This window comes from Salvia miltiorrhiza, chromosome 2 (genome assembly GCF_028751815.1).
Source record: "Salvia miltiorrhiza cultivar Shanhuang (shh) chromosome 2, IMPLAD_Smil_shh, whole genome shotgun sequence".
Taxonomy (NCBI): domain Eukaryota; kingdom Viridiplantae; phylum Streptophyta; class Magnoliopsida; order Lamiales; family Lamiaceae; genus Salvia; species Salvia miltiorrhiza.
In genome coordinates, this window is record NC_080388.1 from 4,791,703 (window position 1) to 4,815,658 (window position 23,956).

General features: G+C 36.4%; 5 protein-coding genes across 7 annotated transcripts; 3 read left to right on the forward strand and 2 right to left on the reverse strand.

Moving 5' to 3' along the window:
• The first annotated feature begins 2,258 nt into the window (after nt 1–2,258).
• On the forward strand, nt 2,259–3,778 carry LOC131012747 (fasciclin-like arabinogalactan protein 2). Its single transcript, XM_057940749.1, has one exon. The coding sequence runs from the start codon at nt 2,451–2,453 to the stop codon at nt 3,600–3,602; it is 1,152 nt and encodes a 383-aa protein (XP_057796732.1). The 5' UTR covers nt 2,259–2,450; the 3' UTR covers nt 3,603–3,778.
• Nucleotides 3,779–8,104: 4,326 nt separating this feature from the next.
• On the forward strand, nt 8,105–12,531 carry LOC131012728 (2,3-bisphosphoglycerate-independent phosphoglycerate mutase). The gene is made up of 10 exons (XM_057940724.1): nt 8,105–8,266; nt 8,413–8,583; nt 8,767–8,894; nt 9,644–9,794; nt 9,988–10,191; nt 10,643–11,067; nt 11,250–11,442; nt 11,551–11,646; nt 11,925–12,080; nt 12,190–12,531. The coding sequence occupies exons 2-10, from the start codon at nt 8,422–8,424 to the stop codon at nt 12,346–12,348; spliced, it is 1,674 nt and encodes a 557-aa protein (XP_057796707.1). The 5' UTR covers nt 8,105–8,266; nt 8,413–8,421; the 3' UTR covers nt 12,349–12,531.
• Nucleotides 12,532–12,604: 73 nt separating this feature from the next.
• On the reverse strand, nt 12,605–14,473 carry LOC131012752 (oxygen-evolving enhancer protein 2-1, chloroplastic-like). Its single transcript, XM_057940756.1, has 4 exons — nt 13,913–14,473; nt 13,181–13,413; nt 13,048–13,098; nt 12,605–12,963 (listed from the first exon to the last, which is right to left on the reverse strand). The coding sequence occupies exons 1-4, from the start codon at nt 14,340–14,342 to the stop codon at nt 12,703–12,705; spliced, it is 975 nt and encodes a 324-aa protein (XP_057796739.1). The 5' UTR covers nt 14,343–14,473; the 3' UTR covers nt 12,605–12,702.
• Nucleotides 14,474–16,397: 1,924 nt separating this feature from the next.
• LOC131012753 (reticulon-like protein B8) lies at nt 16,398–19,041 on the forward strand. Of its 3 annotated transcripts, none has more exons than XM_057940758.1 (6): nt 16,398–16,541; nt 17,775–17,952; nt 18,046–18,226; nt 18,299–18,440; nt 18,543–18,612; nt 18,734–19,041. In XM_057940758.1, exons 2-6 carry the CDS (start codon nt 17,784–17,786, stop codon nt 18,910–18,912), a joined length of 741 nt encoding a protein of 246 aa, XP_057796741.1. In that variant the 5' UTR covers nt 16,398–16,541; nt 17,775–17,783; the 3' UTR covers nt 18,913–19,041. The 3 variants fall into 3 exon arrangements, with proteins under 3 accessions (XP_057796741.1, XP_057796740.1, XP_057796742.1); XM_057940757.1 differs by lacking the exon at nt 16,398–16,541 and adding an exon at nt 16,576–17,361; XM_057940759.1 differs by lacking the exon at nt 16,398–16,541 and adding an exon at nt 16,688–16,824.
• A 91-nt stretch (nt 19,042–19,132) lies between these two features.
• Nucleotides 19,133–23,705, reverse strand: LOC131012724 (DEAD-box ATP-dependent RNA helicase 53, mitochondrial-like). The gene is made up of 8 exons (XM_057940717.1): nt 23,022–23,705; nt 22,602–22,729; nt 22,109–22,520; nt 21,883–21,981; nt 21,518–21,742; nt 20,611–20,772; nt 19,892–20,352; nt 19,133–19,515 (listed from the first exon to the last, which is right to left on the reverse strand). The coding sequence occupies exons 1-7, from the start codon at nt 23,388–23,390 to the stop codon at nt 19,903–19,905; spliced, it is 1,845 nt and encodes a 614-aa protein (XP_057796700.1). The 5' UTR covers nt 23,391–23,705; the 3' UTR covers nt 19,133–19,515; nt 19,892–19,902.
• Between the last annotated feature and the right edge of the window lie 251 nt (nt 23,706–23,956).

Consider the following 23,956-nt stretch of genomic DNA (forward strand, 5'->3'; position numbering starts at 1 on the left):
CATACATTATTTACAATAAATATAAAAACTATTTTTTTGAATCAAAAATATTTTTTTTAAAAAAATAAAATATTATCAACTTTATATAAGCAATAATCTAATATATATGGATTGAAATTGATGCAACACATTACATAATCATATATAATAAGATTCAATATTTTTTTATATAATTTGTTCTCCTTCTTTCTTTCTTGTATTTTTTTATCTTATTTATTGTACATCAGTAATTACACTAATTAATTGTTTTTTTTTCAACTTATTATATACTAAAAACATTGGGTCCAAATCTTTAAAAAATGTGTTTAACTAAAGTAACTATTTACAGTATAAAGAATACAATAAAAAATATAATTTGTGAAATTAATAGATATTTATTTTTATGTTGAAATAATATTATTTTTAAATGAGAATTGATATGCTTAAAATTTAACTATGTATATAAAAATAATAATATGTGAAATTTTATGCTAAATGTTATGGACTCCTTAATATTTCTTAACATAATTAAGTATTAACTAATTCAAAAGTTTAAGTTCTATAAAGTTAAAGAAAAAAATATATATAATTACAAATACTTAAATCTATTTATCCACAATCGATTTTTTTTAATTTTTAAGAAAAAATTATATATTATATAGAACTATATATTACATCCACAAAATTACCATTTTAATTTTAATTTTGTAAATGTTCTTCGTTAAATACATCAATAAAATATTTATCCACTCAATTATATTTATAATTTTAAAGTGATGTAAAAGACAAATTAGTAAAATAAAATAATTTTATTCTATTCCTAAACTTTATTTCTATCTACCAATCATAAAAATGGAATCAAACAAAGAATCATAACTTCATTCCTTTAGTATACTCCCTGCGCATATCAAGCATATGAATCATACACCTGAAATTTGTCATTAATTTCTCATCTTCATTCCATTCATATTTTCATTTAATTCCACCCTCATTTCATTCTATCGTACCAATCACCTTTAACAGTGTTAAGTAAATTATAAACCAAAGAAGGTTTATTCAAATTTGAGATAATAAATATCTCAAATTCACTTCAAGCATGGCCTATTCAAATTTGGACACATAGAAAACCGACAATTTATACACAAAATTATAGTGCACATTGGGATGCCACTGAAATTGGGGAACAATGATTGAATGTCTCTCCCTCCAATAGTTGTAGAAATATTGATTTTTAATAAAATAAAGTTTAAGTAATATTATATGAAGATGACAACTAATTAAGATGGGTGATTTTCACCAATAAACAATCACATTGAGCTGTCGTACACAAATTTGTGTGATTGATCTCTGTTTTCTTCTTCATACTCATATTCTATAATCCAACAAATATACTTTAAAAAAAATGTTAAATGTGCAAAGCTTAAGTTTCCGCCGACACTATTTTCCAACTAAACTACAAAAATGTCATTGTTTCCTAACCATTACTACTACTTTAATGTAAATAATTAACAATTATCTACATTATTTTAATCTCTCGTTGGATGATGATAGGTTGTGGTGGGCTTATTGGGTAATTAATCTGCTTTTATCGTATTTACTTATACTTTAAAATATATATTAGTACTAGCATATATTCTTAGTAGGTATAAATTTGCCGACAATTGATAAAATAAAATAGTAATACTATATGCACAATAAATTAATGAATCTGTCAATGAATCGTAACTTAAGTGGTAAAATTAAGGCATTCAAAAACTCTTCTTTATGAAAGATCTTGAGATCAATCCGATGTGTTTGAAAGTCTTGAATTTAATCCTACTTGTGTGGGATTAAACGAACTTTGATTAGAGCTGAATATGAGTGTATAGTGTGATATTTGTATACATTAATTTACCCCAATTTTACTCATCATGTTCAAGATATAGCTTATAATTGACTTATATATTAAAATAATATTCAAAATCATTCAAGATTATGGGTGAATCTACATGTAAATGAAAGCTAGCACTGGCTAGAGCCCACTCCCAATTATTATTATTATTATTATTATTTAGAATTTTAACCACCATCAAAAATTATTTCTCGTATATATGTAGGGATTGCACCGGACTTCAGTTCAGTGTAAGCCCGGAGTCTTTTCTTATACGTATATCTATATGGACACTGATTAAAAAAAAGTGTAAAAAGAAGGATAAAGTTATACAATCTTGTGATATTTTTGTCCTACTACTACTATTATTAACCAGGGCACAATTAAGTTGCATAAAAAAAATTAGAAACAAATCATTGAGCCATGAAGAAGACATATTATAGCCAATATCATAAAAATTGTGCGTTTCATATAGTATAATATCATCTACAACATGTAAAAAATTATTTAAATATCTCATATATGTAATTCACAATGAATGTGATATATATATACACATGCATTCCCACAAAAAAAGATAGTATCTCCATTAACGGCCACCATGAAGCTCGAATTCATGATCCTCCTCCTCCTCGCCGCCACCGGCGACGCCCACAACGTCACCCGCATCCTCGCCTCGCACCCCTCCCTCTCCACATTCAACCAATACCTCACCACCACACACCTCGCCGACGAGATCAACCGCCGCGACACCATCACCGTCTGCGCCGTGGACAACGCCGCCATGGCCGCCCTCCTCTCCCACCACTTCCCCCTCCCCACCCTCACCAACATCCTCTCCCTCCACATCTTCGCCGACTACTTCGGCTCCAACAAGCTCCACCAGATCACCAAGGGCTCCACCACCACCTCATCCCTCTTCCAGGCCACCGGCGAGGCCGCCGGCACCTCCGGCTACGTCAACATCACCGACCTCAAAGGCGGCAAGGTCGGCTTCACACCAGTGGACGCCGACGCCGCCGATCAACCCATGGCCACCTTCGTCAAATCAATCTACGAATTGCCCTACAACATCTCCGTCATCCAAATCAGCAGCATCCTCACCTCGCCGGAGGCCGAGGCCCCCGCCGCCGCGCCCTCCGATTTTAACCTAATCTCTCTCCTCGCGAGGCAGGGCTGCAAATCCTTCTCCGATCTCCTCACGGCGCAGCGCTCCGCCGCCGACGCGTTCGCGGCGAGCGTCGACAGCGGCCTCACCGTCTTCTGCCCCTCCGACGGCGCGGTGAAATCGTTCGCGCCGTCGTATAAAAACCTAACCGCCGCCGGAAAGGCGTCGCTCCTGCTGTACCACGGCGCGCCGGAGTACAATTCGCTGGGGATGCTGCGATCCGGCGGCGGATTGGTGAGCACGCTGGCGACGGAGGGGAAGAGGAAGTTCGATTTCACGGTGCGGAGCGACGGCGACGAAGTGAAGGTGGAGACGGAGGTGGTGACGGCGACGATCAAGGGCACGCTGATTGATAGGGATCCGGTGGCGGTGTATAAAATCGATAGGGTTCTGCTGCCTACTGAGCTGTTCAAGACGGCGCCGGCGGAGGCGAGAGAGGAGGCGGATGCGCCGGGGCCGGCCGGCGACGACGACGTGACGGCGGATGAAAATTCGAGTAGCGGCGGTTGGAGGGTTGCGAGCGGTGGCGGGATCGTGGCGCTGAGTACTTTTGCTGTCGTTTTCGGAGTTTTATTGGTTTATTAAGATTTAGTATCATTTATTTATCTTTTTATTATTTTTTTGTGTGAAAAATAGATTTGTTTAAAATTCATGAGTTTTTTTTTTATTGGCTTTTTTTTTTCTCTGTAAAGAAGATTGTATTTTTATTGGGGTTTTTTTTTCATCTTTCTACTAATAAGAGGATTCCTTTCCTATTCAAATTTTATCGGATGTCTCTTGCACATTTTATTTATGAAAAACGATAAAAAAAAAATCCCAATATTTTAAAAAATTTACGTATAAATTACAACGTTTTCAAATAAAAGAAGAAGAAACAAAGTGATCTTTAATTTGTCACAAATCAATAATATATAATTTATATATCAGCTTGAGAAGGATCACCCTCGTACGACTTGCTTAAATAATAAATTTAGATTTTATTTAATACTGTTATAATTTATAACGTAAAATAAGATAAATTAATTTTTCCTCGAAATTTAACAGACTAGTGCTACGCACCAATTAAAATATGTATCGGTTAATAAAGTTGTGAAAATTAAAAATAATTGCTGGGTTTAGGTACTATTTTTTTTTTATTAAAGTCATAGATATAGAACGAAATAACATATCATGTGTCGAAATAGTGTTTTTATTGAATGTGGATAGGGATGGCAGTGGATCTTGGACCCGGTCCAAATCCGTGGATCCAGATCCATTTTTACGGATCTGGATCTCAATTTTTTGGACCCGACGGATCTGGATCTGGATCTGGATCTCATTTTTGAAAACGGATCTGGATCTGGATCTTGAAATTTTAGATCTGGATCCGGCCCAGATCCGACCCGTGGATTCTTTTTATTTTATATTTAGTTTACTAATAATATTAACTAAATTAAAAATAATAAATAAATTATATTCAAAAGAATAAAAACTAAAAGTAATTAGATAAAAGTATTTTGTGTTATATTTTTCATGATGGAAATTAGATGTTGTTGATTTTGTGAAATTTTTTTAATTTAATTTGAAAATAGTAGATCCATGGATCTGGACCCGTGGACCCGCGGATCTGACGGATCTGGATCTGGATCCAAAATTTTCAGATCCACGGATCTGGATCTGAATCTGGATCTAGTATATGAAAATGGATCTGGATCTGGTATTGGTCAGACCCGGTCCAGATCCGGCCCGTTGCCATCCCTAAATGTGGATTGAGCATATTGTATTGGACATTGAAGTTTAAAAAAATATATACCCCCCTAAGTACGAAATAATCAATCTTGATAATTAATTAATTTTAAATTTTAAATTTAAATGTTAAACGTAACTATATATTTTAATTGAGTGTAATCAACCCTAACTACAAAAATAAATTAAAACACAAGAAACTAATTGATGAAAAAAATAAAAATTGAACATTGGAAATTGAATAGATGATCTCAAGTGCTATAGTTTCCGAAATCAAGTAAAAATAAAAATAATTTTAGTTTATAATCTACAAAAAAAATTGTGTAAAGTTGTCATGGATAGTCTAAAATTGCTTGGCCCAATAAGATACAAAATGTGATGATCAATATGGAAATAATGTATTTGAAGAGAAAAAAAAAAAATAATAATAATAATGGAAACATGGTCCTTTTTTTTTTTTTGAAGGGGATATATGGTCGTTACTTTACGCAATCTCAGTTAAATATTTAGGCCCAACAAAATAAGACCTGGCCTACTAACATAATCATAGTTGTTGGGTTTTACATTTTTCAATTGTAAATTCCTAATAGGAGTATCAAATACTTCCTCCGTCCGCCAAAGGTGGACCATTTTTACTATATCGGGCGTCCGCAAAGAATATACCACTTTCCTTTTATAGAAATGGTCCCACCATCTACTTTAATCTTTTATCCTTACAAACACTCTTTATTTACAAAAAAAACCACCCCAAATTCAATCTCAACCACACATCTCATAAAGTGGTGGGACCCTTTCTCCACTACATCAAAATTATCACCAATTTTATTAAATCCTGTGCCCAGCCAAAGTGGTCCACTTTTGGCGGACGGATATGTTGATTTAATTTATTTTTTATTGAGTTCAACTAAACATTTACTAAATGTTGGATTAGTTATAGTTTATAACTTAAATTTTTAATGAATTTCAATTTATAGTTTTAACTTTGATTTATTTATTACTTTATATGAACTTTAAGAAATTATTTAATTCTGACTAGAACTACACCAACAATAGCTTCTTTTTTTTTTTTTTTTAAATCGAAATAACACCTGAAACGATGCTCGGTTCCGAGCACATGAGCTATCTACAGTTAGAAACCTTTTAAGTGCATAGTACATTAGGTTATAATTTTGTGACTATTGATCATCGTTTCATAAGTAATTTTGGTAAAGAAAAATTATTGTTATAATTTTGGTGTGATTGTGATCATAATTTTTTTTTTAAATTCGAGCTATACAAAAAAATAAATTAAAAAATAAATTAAACTTAAGACTATAAACTAATACTCCATTTGCTAAAAGTTCAGGCTATAGGCTATAATTAATCTTTGAACAAACTCAAAATTTGAAGCAGCTTAACCTATCGACATATTAGTAACTTATTATATAAAAAATCTCCTATACACCTGGGTGTACGGTACATTCGGGTCGTACCCGACCCGCATCCTGACTCGAATCTAACAGTTGTGGACTATCCCTACTAGAATGTCGAGTGTTAGTGTCATTTTGATATAGAGTTAGTATAATTTCAATATAGTGTTAGTGTCATTTGTAAAATAAAATAGTGTTAGTGTTATTTTTGAAATAATGTCATTTATAAAACAAAATAGTGTTAGTGTTATTCCAAGATTGTGTTAGTGTCATTTCGTATTAGTATTAGTATCATTTCAAGAAAAAATGTAGGGGTGAGCAAACCCGAACCGGACCCGCCGAACCCGCCCGGACCGACGGGTTCGGTCCGGACCGGACCGACCCATTGTATATGTATGGTCCGGGTCGGGTCTAATTCTTAGGACCGATTTTTTTTCGGGTCGGTCCGGGTCGAGACCCGGTCGAACCCGGACCGACCCATATCATTAAAAATTAATTATTTATTTTATATTTTTAATATTTATAATAATATTAATAATATTAAATTTCAAAATTTTCTAAAACCTAAAGGAGGAATGATTTTGAATTATGTTTTTTTGTTGTGATTGCGGATTGCGAATGGTGAAACTATGATATTGATATGTGTTTGTATCGTATTTATTATGTTTTATGTATGAAAATTAAGTGCGAAAACAAGAAAAAAAATAATTTTGGCCTCGGCGGGTCGGACCCGGACCGAATCGGACCAATTGCTCGGGTTCGGTTCGGATCCGGGTCGGCCCGCACACATTTTTCGGTCCGGATCGGTCCTTCATTTTAAAATATTTGGTCCAACAAACCCGGCGGGTCGGTCCGGGTCGGTCCGGGTCCGACCCGTTGCACACCCCTAAAAAAATGGATCAGGATTTAAATACAATCCGGGTCAAATACAATCCGAATGTACGGTACACCCGGGTGTACAGGAGACAATCCGAATGTTCAAATACAATCCTTATTATATTGTTGTTTTCTTTTAATTATTATTATTGCAAGATTTAAACTAGTTGAATTATTAAGGCATGGAAAAGAGCTAATTTCTGAAGCAGATGATGCATGCTGGCGTGTTTTAACACGAGAGAATAAGAAGATAATCACGCGCATTATTGAAAATAAATTAGTCAAAGATTCTAATTGCCATTTGCCACTAATTTAAAAAGATGAAAAATAATCGAAGGAATCATATTCTTGATAAATTATTTGCTCTACGACATTTTTACCTACTATTAATTAATTAAGTATTTTTTGCCTTTTTGCTGATATTAATTACTTTTGGAAAAGCAACTGAAAATTTAAACAAGGCAAATAAACTAATTATGGAACAAATTTGAAAAACAAGGGACTATCTTAGTGGACTCTTGAAATATTATTTCACTATAACTATTTTTTTTATTGGGAATGAAGTGTCCATTTTAAAATTAAAGCTCAAAATAATAAATTAACAAGATAGTTTTAAATATAAAGGCAAATGATAAGACTATATTACTATGCTATAATTATTTTTTATTTTTATATATTTATTTTTATTATAGCACCTCAAAAAAATATTATTGACATCATTATTTTTTTATGTTTATGTAATTTATAAAATTAATAAAATAAATAATAATATCTAAAGTATTATAATCGAAATAAATGTATATAATATGAAAAATAAAACGAGAATGGTACTCATAATTCATAAATGATGCTTATATACATAGTATAGCATTTTCCATAAAATCATAATAACAATAAATTAATTATAAACGAATAGAGATTTATTTTTTTAGTTATTATTTGCAGTAATGTTGAATAATTTTTTAATTCGAAGAACCTACCTTTTTCACTTATTTCTTGTTGGACATTGGACAAGATCTTAATTCACAATTTGGCATATTCCCTAAATATCTCAAATAAAATAATAAAATAAAAATATATCAAAAAGCAGGGGACTGTCACATGACACCCCACCCCCACCCACCTACCCCAACCCCCCACCCCACGTTTGAGTATTTAAATACAACTTCCGATCATAAAAAGCTCCTAACTTTGCTCTCTCAAACCTAATTTTTTCAGATTATATTGTCCATTAACAGCGTAAGTTGCAGAATCTCATATCCATATAGTTTATGGTTGCATGCGTGTGATTTTTTGTTCATGCAAATTGCAAGCTTTTATGCCCTAGATCTGATATTGTTTGTCTTAGCTCGTCAAGATTTGATTTTTATTTGGAATATCGACAGAAATTCGAGATGGGTAGCTCTGGATTCTCATGGAAATTGAACGATCACCCCAAACTGCCCAAGGGGAAGATCGTAGCAATGGTGGTTTTGGATGGATGGGGTGAGGCCAATCCCAATCAGTACAACTGCATCCATATTGCCGAAACTCCCACCATGGATTCACTTAAAAAGGTACCATCCTTTTTTGTTTATTCATCTTTCACTCCTTTTAAGATTGATTGATCTTCAATGGGCTATTGGATCTTCTGCAGTTTTTGCTGTTACTTTGTGGTTTTTTTTGTTTTTGGGGTGTTTATGTTGTGTTTTGAAATGATTTTGGATTGAGATTTTGTTGTTGGATGATGTTTGGTGAAGGGTGCTCCTGAAAAGTGGAGATTGGTTAAGGCCCACGGTAAAGCTGTGGGGCTGCCCACAGATGATGACATGGGCAACAGTGAGGTTGGCCACAATGCTCTTGGTGCTGGCAGGATTTTTGCACAAGGGTGAGTTTTATTCTGTTTAATTGTTTGTTTGTTTGAAAGTTAATGCCACAGATTAAGTCAAGAGATGTGAACTTGGAAAATGGAGTTTCTGGATGGATGATTATTGATGAGTCTTTTAAGTGTCAATGAAGATTGTAAGATATGTAAATAAAAAAATTTAAAGACTGCATGACGGTGGACGCCAAACCCAAGATAAGATATGTTTTTTTGTACAAAGAGTAAAGAGGAAGGTATGTATTCTAGGTAATGTTTTCTCTGGGTTTAATAGTAATGAAATGAGGTTATTGGATTGAAAGTGAGTATACCCCCATCTATACCCTCATCCCAAGATATGAGTGTAAGTAGTCATACAATAAATAAATAAACAATGGCAGGAAGTTTGAATTATATTTCTTGTTTGCAAGATTTTTCTGTGCTCAATAAGTTATTGAACTACCTATACTAGTGGATAAGTAGGAAAACGTGTTGAAATACTTGCTTGTTAATATTGTCAAGTCCAAGAATGCGCGTGACCGCATTGTAGGAAATTATAGTAACAAGTTTTGGGAATCTACTTGGCTACCTTTTGTTTTTTTTATATGGTACTTTTTTTGTCACTCTATTTTAACTGCCAAAAATACTGCATTGTTTGTTCTGTGCTCACAATTATGATGTACACAAACTGAAAGGTCTATAACCTTTTATCTATGTGGGTTACGTTCTTAAACTAAATCATGTGTTAATCTTCATTCTTGTGTTTCTTGCTGTAGTGCTAAGCTTGTTGATAGTGCTCTTGAAACTGGAAAAATTTATGATGGGGAAGGTTTTAACTACATCAAGGAATCTTTTGCAACTGGAACACTACACCTCATTGGATTATTAAGTGATGGCGGTGTCCACTCTCGGATCGATCAGTTGCAGGTATCTCATTTCTATAAATTTCACATTCTTTTATATTCTTCTAGTTATGTGCTTCACTCTTCATCAATTTCAACTTTGTGGATATTTTCTGTTTTCTTGCAAGTCTCCTTTTGTGTAAATAGTTTTTTTTTTTTTTTTTTTTTAACTACAAAAAGAAGGTATCTAATGGTGCTATCCATACTATTGGCTGCAGTTGTTGCTGAAAGGTGCCAGTGAGCGTGGTGCTAAGAGAATCCGTGTTCATATCCTCACAGATGGACGTGATTGTTTGGATGGATCTAGTGTAGGCTTTGTTGAAACTCTAGAAAATGACCTCGTAAAGCTACGGGAGAAGGGTATTGATGCCCAGGTTGCATCTGGTGGAGGTCGCATGTATGTGACTATGGATCGATATGAAGTAAGTGGTTCATCATCATTATCTTATATGTTAACATACAAATTCTTCTAGATTTGTTTTCATGCTGAAGAAGAATGCTTGACTTAGTATTGGTGGTCTTCCAGTTTAACCATGCTGAGTTAGCTGACACGGGTTATCTTGTGTCCGTTGGTTTCATGCTTTGTGTGTGTGTCATGATTTAGAATCGTGTGAGCACTCCAATCTTTTATATGCTGCTTTCCACAAAGATCTCTAGTGGTGATAACGTCTAACATTGTCAGCTAAGATGGAATGGAATTTGGTTAAAGATTTGATCAATCATTTCTTTCGAACTTGAAATTTTTTTATGTGGCGTCACCAAAATTCTCTCTCAATGACTCAATACATATCTGTGTTCACATCATTACTATGTTTCAATCGAAACCTATGGCACCATTCCTGATGGTACTGATATCTTTCTTAATATTTTCAGAACGATTGGGAAGTCGTCAAGCGAGGATGGGATGCCCAAGTTCTCGGAGAAGCACCACATAAGTTTAAGAGTGCTGTTGAAGCCGTCAAGAAGCTGAGAGAGATCCCCAACACAAGTGATCAATACTTGCCCCCCTTTGTTATCGTTGACGATAGTGGGAAGTCTGTTGGACCTATTGTTGATGGTGACGCTGTTGTAACCATGAACTTCCGGGCTGATCGGATGGTCATGCTTGCTACTGCACTCGAGTATGAGAAGTTTGATAAATTTGACAGAGTTCGTTACCCTAAAATCCGGTACGCTGGAATGCTTCAGTACGACGGTGAACTTAAACTCCCAAACAAGTACCTTGTTTCTCCTCCAGAAATTGACAGAACCTCTGGCGAATATTTGGTGAAAAATGGTGTCCGTACTTTTGCTTGCAGGTAAGTCGAGTGATTCTTGATTTTTGCTGAGTTATCAGTTACTTTCTATATAAACCCTTTATCAAATTTGAGTAAGAAAATGAAGCTTTTGCATTATTGTTTCAACATCATTCTATGACTTATATTAGTTTCTTCATGTCCCCGGGCTTAGTTGGGATAATGTTTTCCATGGTGTTCTGCAGTGAAACAGTTAAATTCGGTCATGTCACCTTTTTCTGGAACGGAAATCGCTCAGGATACTTCGACGAGAAAATGGAAGAATATGTTGAAATTCCAAGTGATAGTGGTATCACATTCAACGTCCAGCCCAAGATGAAAGCCTTGGAAATCGGTGAGAAGGCAAGGGATGCCATACTTAGCCGTAAATGGGACCAGGTAATCCAACAATATATTGTACTTGCCGTTCCCTGCTCCGCGCAAGAGCATCTCTTTTTATAAGAAACGTCTTTGTTTTTGATGATTTTCCTTTTCCTTCTCTAAAAGGTACGCGTCAACCTACCTAATAGTGACATGGTGGGACACACTGGTGATATCGATGCAACAATCGTGGCTTGCAAGGCTGCTGATCAAGCCGTCAAGGTAATTACTAATTCAGAAGCCATAACTCTCTTTCCATCTGCATTTCCAGCATACAAGATTTGCCATTTGAACCAACCTTGTGGATAGCTACTAATTGTTATTTTTAGAGAACCCGAATGATTCTTTTTTATTTTTTTACAAAGCTGCATGATCTCTCTCTCTCTCTCTCTCTTTTTCCCTGCATATTAGCAGTTTTTTTTGGAGTTTAGGATTACAATTCTTGCAAATTTAGCTGGAGTGAATTGGGATGATTTGCTGATCATTTTGGTTTGGTTTAGATGATTCTTGACGCGATAGAACAAGTCGGTGGAATCTACGTTGTCACTGCTGACCATGGCAATGCCGAGGACATGGTGAAAAGAAACAAGAAAGGCGAACCTCTACTCGACAAAAATGGCAAGATTCAAATACTTACCTCTCACACACTTGAGCCTGTAAGTATATACTCCATTCTTCTCATTGTATGCAGTTTTCACACAATGTCTCGAGCAATGTGTGAGGAGTGACCTATTCTTGATACATGTTATTGCCTACTTGTGTTAGGTTCCTGTTGCAATCGGTGGCCCTGGGTTGGCACCCGGTGTCAGATTCCGCAACGACGTGCCCACCGGCGGGCTGGCCAACGTGGCCGCAACCGTCATGAACCTGCACGGTTTCGAGGCGCCCAGCGACTATGAGACAACCCTCATCGAGGTCGTCTAGACGGGTTTTCAAGTCTTTTTTTTGCAGTAGATTATGTGAGAGGATTAACACAATCATCAAAATGTGTTCAATAAAATACTGTGCTAGGATTTTGCTTTACTTTCCTAGAATTCTTGATTATGATTTCAAACACACAGAGCAGTTTCTGCTTGAGATTTTTCAAGAATCCAATGATTTGTGTCATATCATATATCTATCTATCTATCTATCAAACATGAGTGCTTGAGATTTTCAAGAATCCAATGCTTGAGGTATGTTTTGCTTCAATTTTATCCATCAATATCATAGCAAAAACTCAAACTATCATACAAGTTTTTGGATTGTGACATTAGATACAAAATACTTGGGATTGAATCAAGCAACACTGAAAGAAGTTGCTGCACTCTCCACAAACTTCTTTGCACCCTTGAACCATCTCTTGTCCCCAGCTTGTGCCTTGCAGATGTAGAGCTTCCCGCCCTTCACGGTGGCCGTGATCAGCTGGTGCTTGCCCCCCTCGTCCCCGTCAGCCGTCCTCGTCAGCACCGACAGGAAGTAGTACTTGTTGCCATCAACTACCGGAGTCGCAGTCTCCAGCAAGTTGGCGGTCGCCACAGCCCCGGAGTCGAATCCACCCTAAAACAGTGTTGTTGCAGGTCAGACAGACTAAGGGCCGAGCCTCGTTAAAACCTTTCTGGGTAATGAAAAATTTCGATTTACCTCGGAATCGGTCTTGCCAAAGTAGGCCTGCTTCCCCAACAAGTAGTCAACCTGCATGGAAACGATACACGTGAATGAAACTCGGGTTGTTTGTAATAACCAGAGACGATAGACGAACGAGGCGTGTGTTTACTTGGGATAGGAAATCTTCAGGGGAGCCGTAGTCCGTGATGGACTTCTTGTCGGTGGGGTTGATGGTGACGGTGAGGTTGCTGGTGGCGTCGAAGTTGTCCTCGTAGCGGAGGACGGTGCCGGGGAACTCGACCTCGCTGCTAGGGTTCCACTTTGCCGGCACCAACACCTTGAATCCATCTCCGGCATATGGCTTGAAATCGGTGTTCGACTTTGGCTTTGCGAAGATGTTGGCTGCATTTCATTTCTCATATCATTTTCTCAACATCTTATAACTAACTAACTAACTAACGCCCTAATTCGTAGAGTGACGATCTCATAACTGAACACTCGACAACAACAACTTAAAATATCCCGAACTCTTAGCAATTTCTAAAAAATATCCCATTATATATGCGATAAAACGATGAATCACTTCGCTGGATTCTTAGGCGGAAACGTTTTTTCAACCTCATCCAATAAAACGACATCATTACAATCAAAATAAAAAATTCAGCAAGGTAACTCATCATTTCGTCGCTAATAACATGATTAACCCTAAAAAATACAAGAACCTCATTTTCAACCCTTCGATTACGAAGATTTATTAAGGGACGAAAATTCTATCTTTTTCAATGACCTTATACGTTCAGTGCAGTATTCTCACGAGATATATGTCATCATATACATGAGATGAATCTATTCCACAATCAAAACTCAAACAATAATCACATATTGAGACATGTATATATACCTGATTCTCCATAAGCAGCATCAGCAGGTGAAACCTTGGTGGCGACGGCGGCAGCGCCGACGAGAAGGGTGAGGGCCAGCCTCCGCGACACGGCGGCGCCGCCGTCGGATTCTTGATTCTCGGCCTGCTTCTGGGCCCTGCAGACGAGCTGCTGGGCGGGCTTCAGCGACGGCGCGTGGCGGCTGGAGGTGGTTCTCGCCGAGGTGGAGAGCGCCGCGTGGTGGTGCAAGAAGCATGCAGTCGACGCCATATCTTTTTCTTGGTTTTTTTTCTTTGTTTCTGAGAAATTGAGGATCCAAAAAATACACACACTCACACCCTTTTTCTTGAATGTGTAGTGTGTGTGATGTGTGATTCTGAATGGTGGAGTTTTGATTTTTTGGATTAGATTTCGTGATGGATGGATAAGGCTGTGGTGGTCTTTCTTCATGCCAACTGTTTCTTGAAATCTCCACGTCGGATGGTTTTGGGGTTGGGGCCCACTTCTCAATCTTATTACAAAATGTTTTCTATTTTTTTTTTTTAATCTTCAATCATCTCTTTCCAACAAATAATTATCATGTGTTCTAATACTACAACCATCCACAATTTATATATCCACCAAGAGTTTTAATAAAATGATTGATTGCGTTATGATCAGAAGAATACGGATCTCATTTTAAAGTGAATAAAAGAACAGACGAAAATGATAAATTGTGTATATTTTTATAGACGAATGAAATATAATTCAAGGTGTTTTTTCTTTTTCTATTTTTTTTAATTAAACGATGGAATTGGAGTTTTAGACTTCGTTGGTTAAGCTGAAGTCTGTACTCTTGGACGTTCCTCGAGGACAAATGTATTTGACATGTACTAGCGTCAAGAATAAATTTATTTAATAAAAATTGGTTATCGTGATAAGTAACGTTGCACTGAACGTCGTAAAAAGATGTCATCTGATTGATCCTCAAACTCATCATAAAATTTTGTTGAATTAAAAAAAAAAAACATTGTCTTGTGATTTAAACTCAAGTTATCCATTTATCCATCAATGAAATATATTCATCGTAACATGAATATCAATGAATTGAATGACACGTTCAGTCGTTTAATTGTAAACTCTTTCTTTAAAAAGATGTCCATAATATTAATTGTTGACTTGTTGTGGATATGTCATGTAATATGAATTTAAATTATGGAAGAGTTAATATGATTCAAATTCATAAATTTTATTTGGAATTGACTTTAAAAGCAATCAAAATTTATCCAATTAGGAAAATAACATAATTAAGTGCTTTTATTTGCATACTCCTCCCCTAGGGTGTTGAGTATTGCAGATACAGTCTTGTGGTATGATATAGTTTCACAAATAGCACTCCTCGGGTGTAAATTTACATTTTTGCCCTTCTATGTTGCCATGTTGGCTAGTTAATATTTAATTCCCTCTACATTACATAGAAAAAAAAATCTCTACATATTAGTATGATTTATCCAATAACTTGTTAGAATTATTTATTAAGTTTCATATATCGAGTAGTAATATTCTGATATGGAGTAACTGATCATAGTATTTATCTTCAATTCCATGTTTTAATTTATATTTGTTATGCATATACTTAAACTATTACCAAACATAAAATAATACTCATATAAAGTCGACTCATTTCAATTATTTGAGATAAAGTTTATATAAAATAATACATCGTGGTGAGTCATACGTAACCTAACAATTTGAACGATTAGAGATCACTCAATTTATAATTTAATAATTAAAATAATAGCCAAATAATACAATTGGTCACTCACTATTCAAATCCCTACGATCACGTAATATTATATAATCACTCTGCCCACGAAAATATTGTCCTAATTTGCTATTTTAGTTCGTCCACATATAATTTTTTTTGAGAAGGTCGTCCACATACAATTATTCTAATATACTTTTAGTAAATTTGTGGATCTTTTTCTCCACTTAATAACATGTGGGCTTCAATCTCGACTTACTAACTTAATTACTTTTTTCATTTTTCTTCATTTGTGGACCCCTTTCTCACTAAACATCACAAAATTTCTAAAAATCCGTGCCTCCCTCACTTATGATAACATCTCGTGGAAGGAGAGAGTATAATCTATTAATATCAGTTTTTTATTCATTTTTTTATAGATATTATACCTATTATTAAAAGAGGTTTATTTTATAAGTTTAATATACTTATTATATCCTTACCATATATATATATATATATTAAATGATGAGTAATAATATAATATGATAACCTATTTTAAAGACCATCATGCAATCAAAACTACACAACTCAAAATCTAAAGTTTTATCAATATTTTGAGTATCGAGATTCATTATAGAGTATCCAATCATTCATTCACAAATAACTTCGTCTAATTTGTACAAAAAGCTTATACTATTAAAGAAAAATGAAATCTAATTCTAAAAAGATAATGTAATGTTGACGTTTTTCACGTGTCAATGTCTTGCATTTAATAATAATTATAAATCTCACATTTCCCCAAGAAAGTAGTTTGTCTTAAAAAGCCATATAAAAAAGGGGACGCCTTTTATCTTCCATATATTATTCAATTTATTCTATTTGTAACCTCCATTTTCCACAGAAAGGAACTGAAATAGCTCAAGGTAAAATTCACCCATTTTCAACTAATTTCACTATGATTCTTGCTTGTAAATTTTGTTCCATTTTCTGCTCGCATCTTTTTAGCTTCTGGGCTTCTCTCTAGTTTGCTATTTTTGAAGTTGGAGATTATTTTCTTGTCATTTCCCAGTTTGAACAAAAAAAAAAAAAAAAGATTTTGGTAGAACTCATTTTCGCCTAAATATGTGATGTTATGTGGTAGATGTTATGGGTTAGGTTAAAGTTCCAATTTTTATTTCTGGGTTTGGAGATAGGAGCTATCTGCAGGTTTTGTGAATTACCATACTCCTATTTTTTATGCTTAATAATTTTGAGAAAATAATCAGTTTTCTTCACATGTATTCTATGTCTGATTCTAGTGTTTAGATCCTGTGTTGGCTGTGAGCAAGTTAGGTTTTTTTTGTGTGTGCATAGTTTTGATTTGTTCATTTCTTAGTTGTCAATTTGTCATGATTTTGCACTCAAACTCCATCTGTTTGCCCTTGCAACTCTCAACATTTAGTATGTGTATATTTAGTCTGTTACAACTTGTATGAAATGTTTTGTGCTTATAAACAGAGCATTCTTATGCGAATTCACTCGAAAAATTGTTGGTTTAGAAGGTTTAAGTCATTTTTGTGATAGGAAGGTGTTATATTTACATTACTATGTGTGGACCTTATTTAGAGAGTGTTTGGCTAAGCTTATTTCCGAGAGCTTATACAATTCATTTTCTTATAAGATGTAAGGCTTCAAGAGCTTAGAAGTTGTGAAAGTGTTTGGATGATTAGAGAGAGACTATTGAAGAGAGGTGAAATTGAAAGGGTATATGTTGGAAATAATACGACATAGTAGTGTATTTTTGTAAACTGGTTGTTGCTTATGAGATTATGAAATAATAAGTTGGGGTTGAGGAACTTATTTTATGTGGAGCTTATTTTTATAGTTTGCTTATAAGTTACTATTTAGGAGTTTATTTTGCCAAACACTTTTCAAGAGCTTATAAGCTAAGCAAAACACTCCTTTAGTCGCATCTCAAATGAAATCTTCTATCCACAATTCGTATCCTTTTTGTGCTAACATTGTAGTAAGTCGGAAAATAAGCTTACTGTTGAAATGTGTAGTCACTAAGACCTTTTCTAGTATTATGTCACCAAAATTTTAATTTTCTCGAGATCAACCCTCCACCACACCCCCAAAACGGACCCCATTGATTGTATTTTGACATATTTTTTCAGTTGGAAAAAATGTCGGAGGGGCTCGTACACAACATCATGGATGCAATTTCTGATAATGTATCAAAACACAAGAAAGTTTCATTCTCTGAGGATGACGACTCGAGCTCCGTCTCTTGTCAGGTGAAGAAACTGTTTGGGCGTGAGAAGCCCGTTCACCATATTCTTGGTGGTGGCAAATGTAAGACCTTCTTACACATCTAACGGAGTTTGTTTGTACCAAGCCTATCTATCCTGCCCTCGTCTCACAATTCATTTTTCTTGAACGCGCAAGCTGCTGATGTCCTACTATGGAGGAACAAGAAGATCTCGGCTGGCGTCTTAGGTGGTGCCACCGTTGTCTGGGTGCTCTTTGAGTGGCTCAACTACAACTTCCTCTCACTCTCATGCTTCGCTCTCATCATTGCATTGTTGCTTCAATTTCTTTGGACAAATGCTTCGAGCATACTAAACCGGTAAATCTCACTACATAAACTTGCATGCTCTCTATGCTACTCTCTCATTGCGCATTTCATTGATGGGAACAGATCTTCGTCTTCAGCCCCCCGTGTCGTTCTTCCTGAGGAGGTTTTCGTCAACATAGGCAAGATGGTCGGGACTGAGGTGAACCGCAGTTTAATCTACTTGCAAGACGTCGCCTGTGAAGGCACTATTAAACAGTTTGTTGTGGTAGTTTCTCGTTCCCCTCTTGTTTTTCCCTGCACAATCTTCTCGTTACTCGATTATTGTTGGTGATGGCCGAGTTGAGAGCTCTTGATACCAATTTTGCAGGTTGTTGGTAGCTTGTTAGCTGCTGCTATTATTGGGAGCTGGTGCAACTTTCTCACTGTGATATACATTGGTGAGAAATTTTGATGTGCATTATATTGAAACAAAAGCTACTAAACAACTCCTTTGATTCTGTGTGGTTTGCACGCTATTACACAGAGACGAGATTAACAAAACATTGCTTCGTTTCTTAGGTTTCATCGCTGCTCACACGCTGCCCGTCTTGTACGAAAAATACGATGACCAAATAGACAACTTCATCTTGAGCGCCCTCGGGCAGGTGCAGCACAACTACGGCAAGCTGGATGCCGGTGTCCTCAAGCGAATCCCTAGGGCCGGCTCGTTCAAAAACTGGGGGAGGAAGACCGATTAGGGTTTTCTTCGCGATAAACACTTGATATGTACAATGATGTTTTGACGAGACGGTTTGTCAAGACACTATTTCTATCGATCTTCTCTGTTCTAGTAGGGCGTTATAAGAATCAACGGTTAATTCTCAAAAGTAAACGCTCTCTAACGGTCGAACAACCTAAAGAGAAGAAAAGTAACACTGCAGGATTCATTTCTGCATCATTATTGAGAAAACAAGATACTTACAATAAATGTGGAGATATATAATCAGTAGCACAAAGTTTTGTGTCTCTTGAGGCAGCATGAGTTCCTATTGCCGATTTATACATAATAAATCCGAGCATTATGTCAAGGCGATATTCAAGAAACCATTCCCTTCTTAAAAATCTAAAGCAAAAATTATGGATCCAAGGCTTTGACATCAGCAACTATGAACACTAGCAACTAACAAGACAGTAACATATGGCATATTACAAGTCTTAAGCAGCAGCAGCAGCAGCAGCACGACGGAGATAATCCCTACTCGTCCCGACTCAAAAGCAGGCGATTCTCAGAGTAGATGACTGACGAGCTTTGCTCCCGGATGGTAATTTTCGCCATCTTTGCGTGTGCTGCTACGATAATGCTGCCACATATTGTCAAAACCAAGAGTTAGATCGTAGGCAAGAATCATCAGTAGCAATGCACAAGGTAGAAGTTAACTTTCGAGATTCGATAGAATTTCAAAACAATCTTGGTTACAAGTAATATGAACTTCCTGATTTTGTGTAGGTTCTGAAACAGTTTTCATACAATTGCAATATATATGAGAAGTTGTTACACCAACATTTTTATAAATTAAACAATCTTGGTTCGAATTTCCAACCAAAGATTTAAGATGAGAAGTGTTCAGGGAAATAAATTTGTATACTGCAGACCCACATACAGTTGAATATATCAACTAGAACTCATCATGGAGCAATAGTATTTCATGAAACACCACAAAAGCAAAAGGGAATTACCTTTGCTATCTTTAGAAGAATCCGTCATCATTGCCATCACTACCACCAAAGCGGGAACCAGAACTCTTCCGAGATCCACTGGATCGATCAGAACCAAAACCAAAACCACCAGAGCCACGTGAATCATTGTTTCTAACGGGACCACCTAAAAGGGCACCAAAACCCTCTGAACGGCCCCCGGAACCACCTGACCGACTAGAACCAAAACCGCTGGATCGGCCTGAACCCTGTCCCCCAAATCCACCACCAGAACCAAAACGACCACCTCCTGAAGCTCCATATCCACCAGAAGAACCAGAATATCCACCAGAACGGCCACCCCCATAACCACCAGAACGACCAAAACCAGAATCACCAAATCGACCACCTCCCCTGCTGCTTCCACCAAAACCAGAACGGCCACCCTGATCCATGGCACTATACATGCTCATAGCATCATCTCCAACAGCTATCTTCGGGAGCTAAAACCAGGAAAGTTTAAATGGACTTAGCTAAAATATTTGAATTTTGAAGGGCATGAAAACTTGACAGAATATGCAGCGGGCAGTCATGTACTTACACTGAATCACAGTTCTTTTAACTAGACCTTGGTTATATAATACAAACTCACTATATGGCAATTATAAGAACAAACTAGGAAGGCAAAGTTGTCCAAAAAATCAGAGCATACAAAAGAACATTATGGAAACACTTTAGAAGAACATAGATTGAGAACTTGCCTCAACAAAACGACATCCAACTTCACGCTCAATAGCCTTAATTTCCCTATATTCGTGGTCTGAATAAATAAGGACCGCACTACCTTTCTTTCCAGCACGGCCAGTTCGTCCAGACCGATGAACAAAAATCTCAGAAGAGTTTGGAAGTTCATAATGCACCACCTAAGCAGAACAAAGCATTGAAGATAGCGTTAATAAACATAATAGACATATGCACAAATCATTGTGTGATTCAAAAGTAACAACTATTTTTAAGTTCCATGCAGCAGTCTCTCCTGCAGTATTTAATGATTAATGACTTTAAAAGCCTATTGACTTAAGACTTAGAATCAATTGAGAGTATGAGTTGCATTTACTTACGAACTAATCCACTCAACACTCTAATATCATTGATAAATCAAGTAAAATGTCAACTGTGGTAAGATCTCACTTTAAAGGATAGCATCATGTTTCCCAGTATTTGACTAAATATTAAACAGCCAACACTAATCAATTATTCCAAGTGCATGAAAACATTATATAACACAAATATAGTGGAAACAGGATATTATTTATAACCTTCGGTGGTCTATCAATTACTCCCCCCCCGTCCCATTAGGCTTGTCCCATTTCTTTTGGGCGCGTTTATTAAGGAGAGTATAACGGAGAGTATAACTAGTGTGGTAAAAGTGTGTAAAGGTGTGGGGCTATATTGTTTGTAGTGTAAAATCAATACCAAATATAAAAACAGGACAAGATCAATGGAACAACCCAAAAAAGAAAACAGGCCAAGATCAATGGGACGGAGGGAGTATTTCTTTATGGTTTTTTTATTATAAAAAGGAAAATGTAAGGTAGCTCTTCCAATGGTGTGTCGTATAATGACCAATATGTAAGAACACATGACCAAGATAATCAGATAACATACAAGATCAACATTTGGCACATCAAGCCCACGCGCAGCTACATCAGTGGCCACTAAAATATTGATCCTTCCCTCACGAAAAGCAGATAGAGTCCTTTCCCTTTGGTTCTGTGTTATATCACCATGCAACGGTTCACATTTAAAGCTCCTTTGCATAGCATACGCCAACCTATCAGCATCACGCTTCGTCTGAGTAAACACAATACATTTACCTCCTTTTGCATGCTCCTGATAACAAATTGGTTGTACTGCTTAGCTCAGAACATTGAACATCGTGATTGGATTATGTAACATATGAAGAATTAATCCAGTAACAAGACTGGAAGTACAATAAACAAGTAAAGAAGACTTAAAAGTAAGATTCATACAGTTATCAGAGGTCCGAGTATAGCTGGTTTTTGCCGCGTATCTGACACAATCGAATATAAGGTAATCCCATCAGCTAATTTCTGATCAGAGTCTCCCACCTGCAGCACATAGTTGACGACAGATTTTCATATCAGACTAGCAACTTCAAATGCTTGTTGCCCAAAAAAAAGTAAATAAATAAATAAGAAGGCATAAAAGCCAATAAACACAAAATCTGAATCTCACAAGGTCCACAGTAACCGGGCTTTTCAAGAACTTTTGGGTAAGTTTCAGTATCCAATTTGGCATTGTAGCTGAAAACATCATTGTCTGGTGTTTCTGCTTTATGAAGCTCAGGATCATCTCAACATCTTCTGCAAATCCCACATTAAGCATCTGATCAGCTTCATCAAGGACAACAAACTGCACCTCCGACAAGTTCAAGGAACCACGCTTAATCAAATCAATGAGACGGCCAGGAGTTCCAACAACCACATCAACACCACGGTCAAGAGTGCTCATTTGGCGGGATATTGGGACACCCCCATAGACACAAAGTGTATCCAATTCTGTGGCGGACTCTGAAAATTCTTTATCAACCTGTCGAGCAAGTTCTCTTGTTGGAGCCATAACAAGGGCCAAAGGATTCCTGCCCTGTCTGAACAATAAAAGCAAGCAGAATTCCTTAGCCTTAAAAAAAAAACTACCCAATTGATTACTCAAGAAGTGATATACTCACCCATGCTTCTGGTTGTACTTAATAATTTTATCCATGATGGGAATCCCAAAAGCTAGGGTCTTCCCCGTTCCAGTTCGTGCTCGCCCTATCATATCGCGACCCGCCATGGCAGGCTCCAACACTGCCCTCTGCAATTAGAAGGAACAAAAAAAATGATCAAGAAAGACAAGTATTTTCTAAAAGGCGAATCCTCATTTTCCCTTCAACACATTGATAGTATCATAATCCTTACAGCCAACCTTTTCAGCTTAGGGTTCGATTCCTTGTTTTCTTTCCAACTCACATAATTGTTAGCTCATAAAATGACGATACAATGTTACCTAATATTTCTATGCCGGCATCATAGCTCTAATCGGATTTCAAATACCAATACACACTTATTCAACACAAGCAGCATTTTCTTTCATTCCGGAATTATACCTGAATCGGGAAAAGCTTCTCGATGCCCTTACTCTTCAAAGCCGACACAATCTGCGGCGCAATACCAAGCTTGGCGATCTCGAGCCCTTCATCGGCGGGCCCGCTCGAGGCCCTTTCCCCATCGGAATAATCAGCCACAGCAAACCCAGCCCGCAAAGCCTGGCCGGAATGGAAACTCCTCCCCAATCCGACGCACGGAGCAGCTTTAGGCAGCACCGAATCAGCTGCGCAGGTGTGAATCTGTGCGCCAGAAGCCGCATTCGACGGAGCTGATAGTGGATTGACGGAAATGAAACGGCTGACGGCGGTGAGCGCGAGCGTCTTCAACGACGATTGGGACGATCTCCTGATCAGAACAAGGCTGCCCATTTTCTCCTGATTTTGTGTGGGAAATTCCGGTTTGCGGAGATTAAACCCTAGGGTTTTTGTTAGGGTTTATCGAGGAATGGAGTGGAGAGAGAGAGAGGAGTGAGAGAGACTATAAATGCTTTTAGCTGACTGAGAGTGAAATATAGAAAGGCGGTTGTGTTTTGGGGCTTAGGGTTTTAGATATTTTCAATTGTAATTAATGAAATAAATATATGGTGTTAATTTAAATGAATCTTATAATCACCTGATTATTTGTTTTACTAATATTGATCTAATTTTATTTTTTTATATTTTTTTAGAGGAAACTTTGTTGATTTGTTATTATAGTGGCTAAAATAAATTCTTCTGAATTTTAGGTAAGAAGTTAGAGAATACTTGTGTAACAAGTTATGTTTTTCTTTTCTCATTAAATTAGCTAAATTTGTTATTTGTGACTTGTGAGCTTTTTTAGAAAACAAAATAAATAAATGAAAATTGAAGCTCCTCCATCACTAATTATTTTGACCTCTTATTTTGTCAACAATTGTGGGTTCAAACTTAATAATACTAGTAAATAGTAATAATAA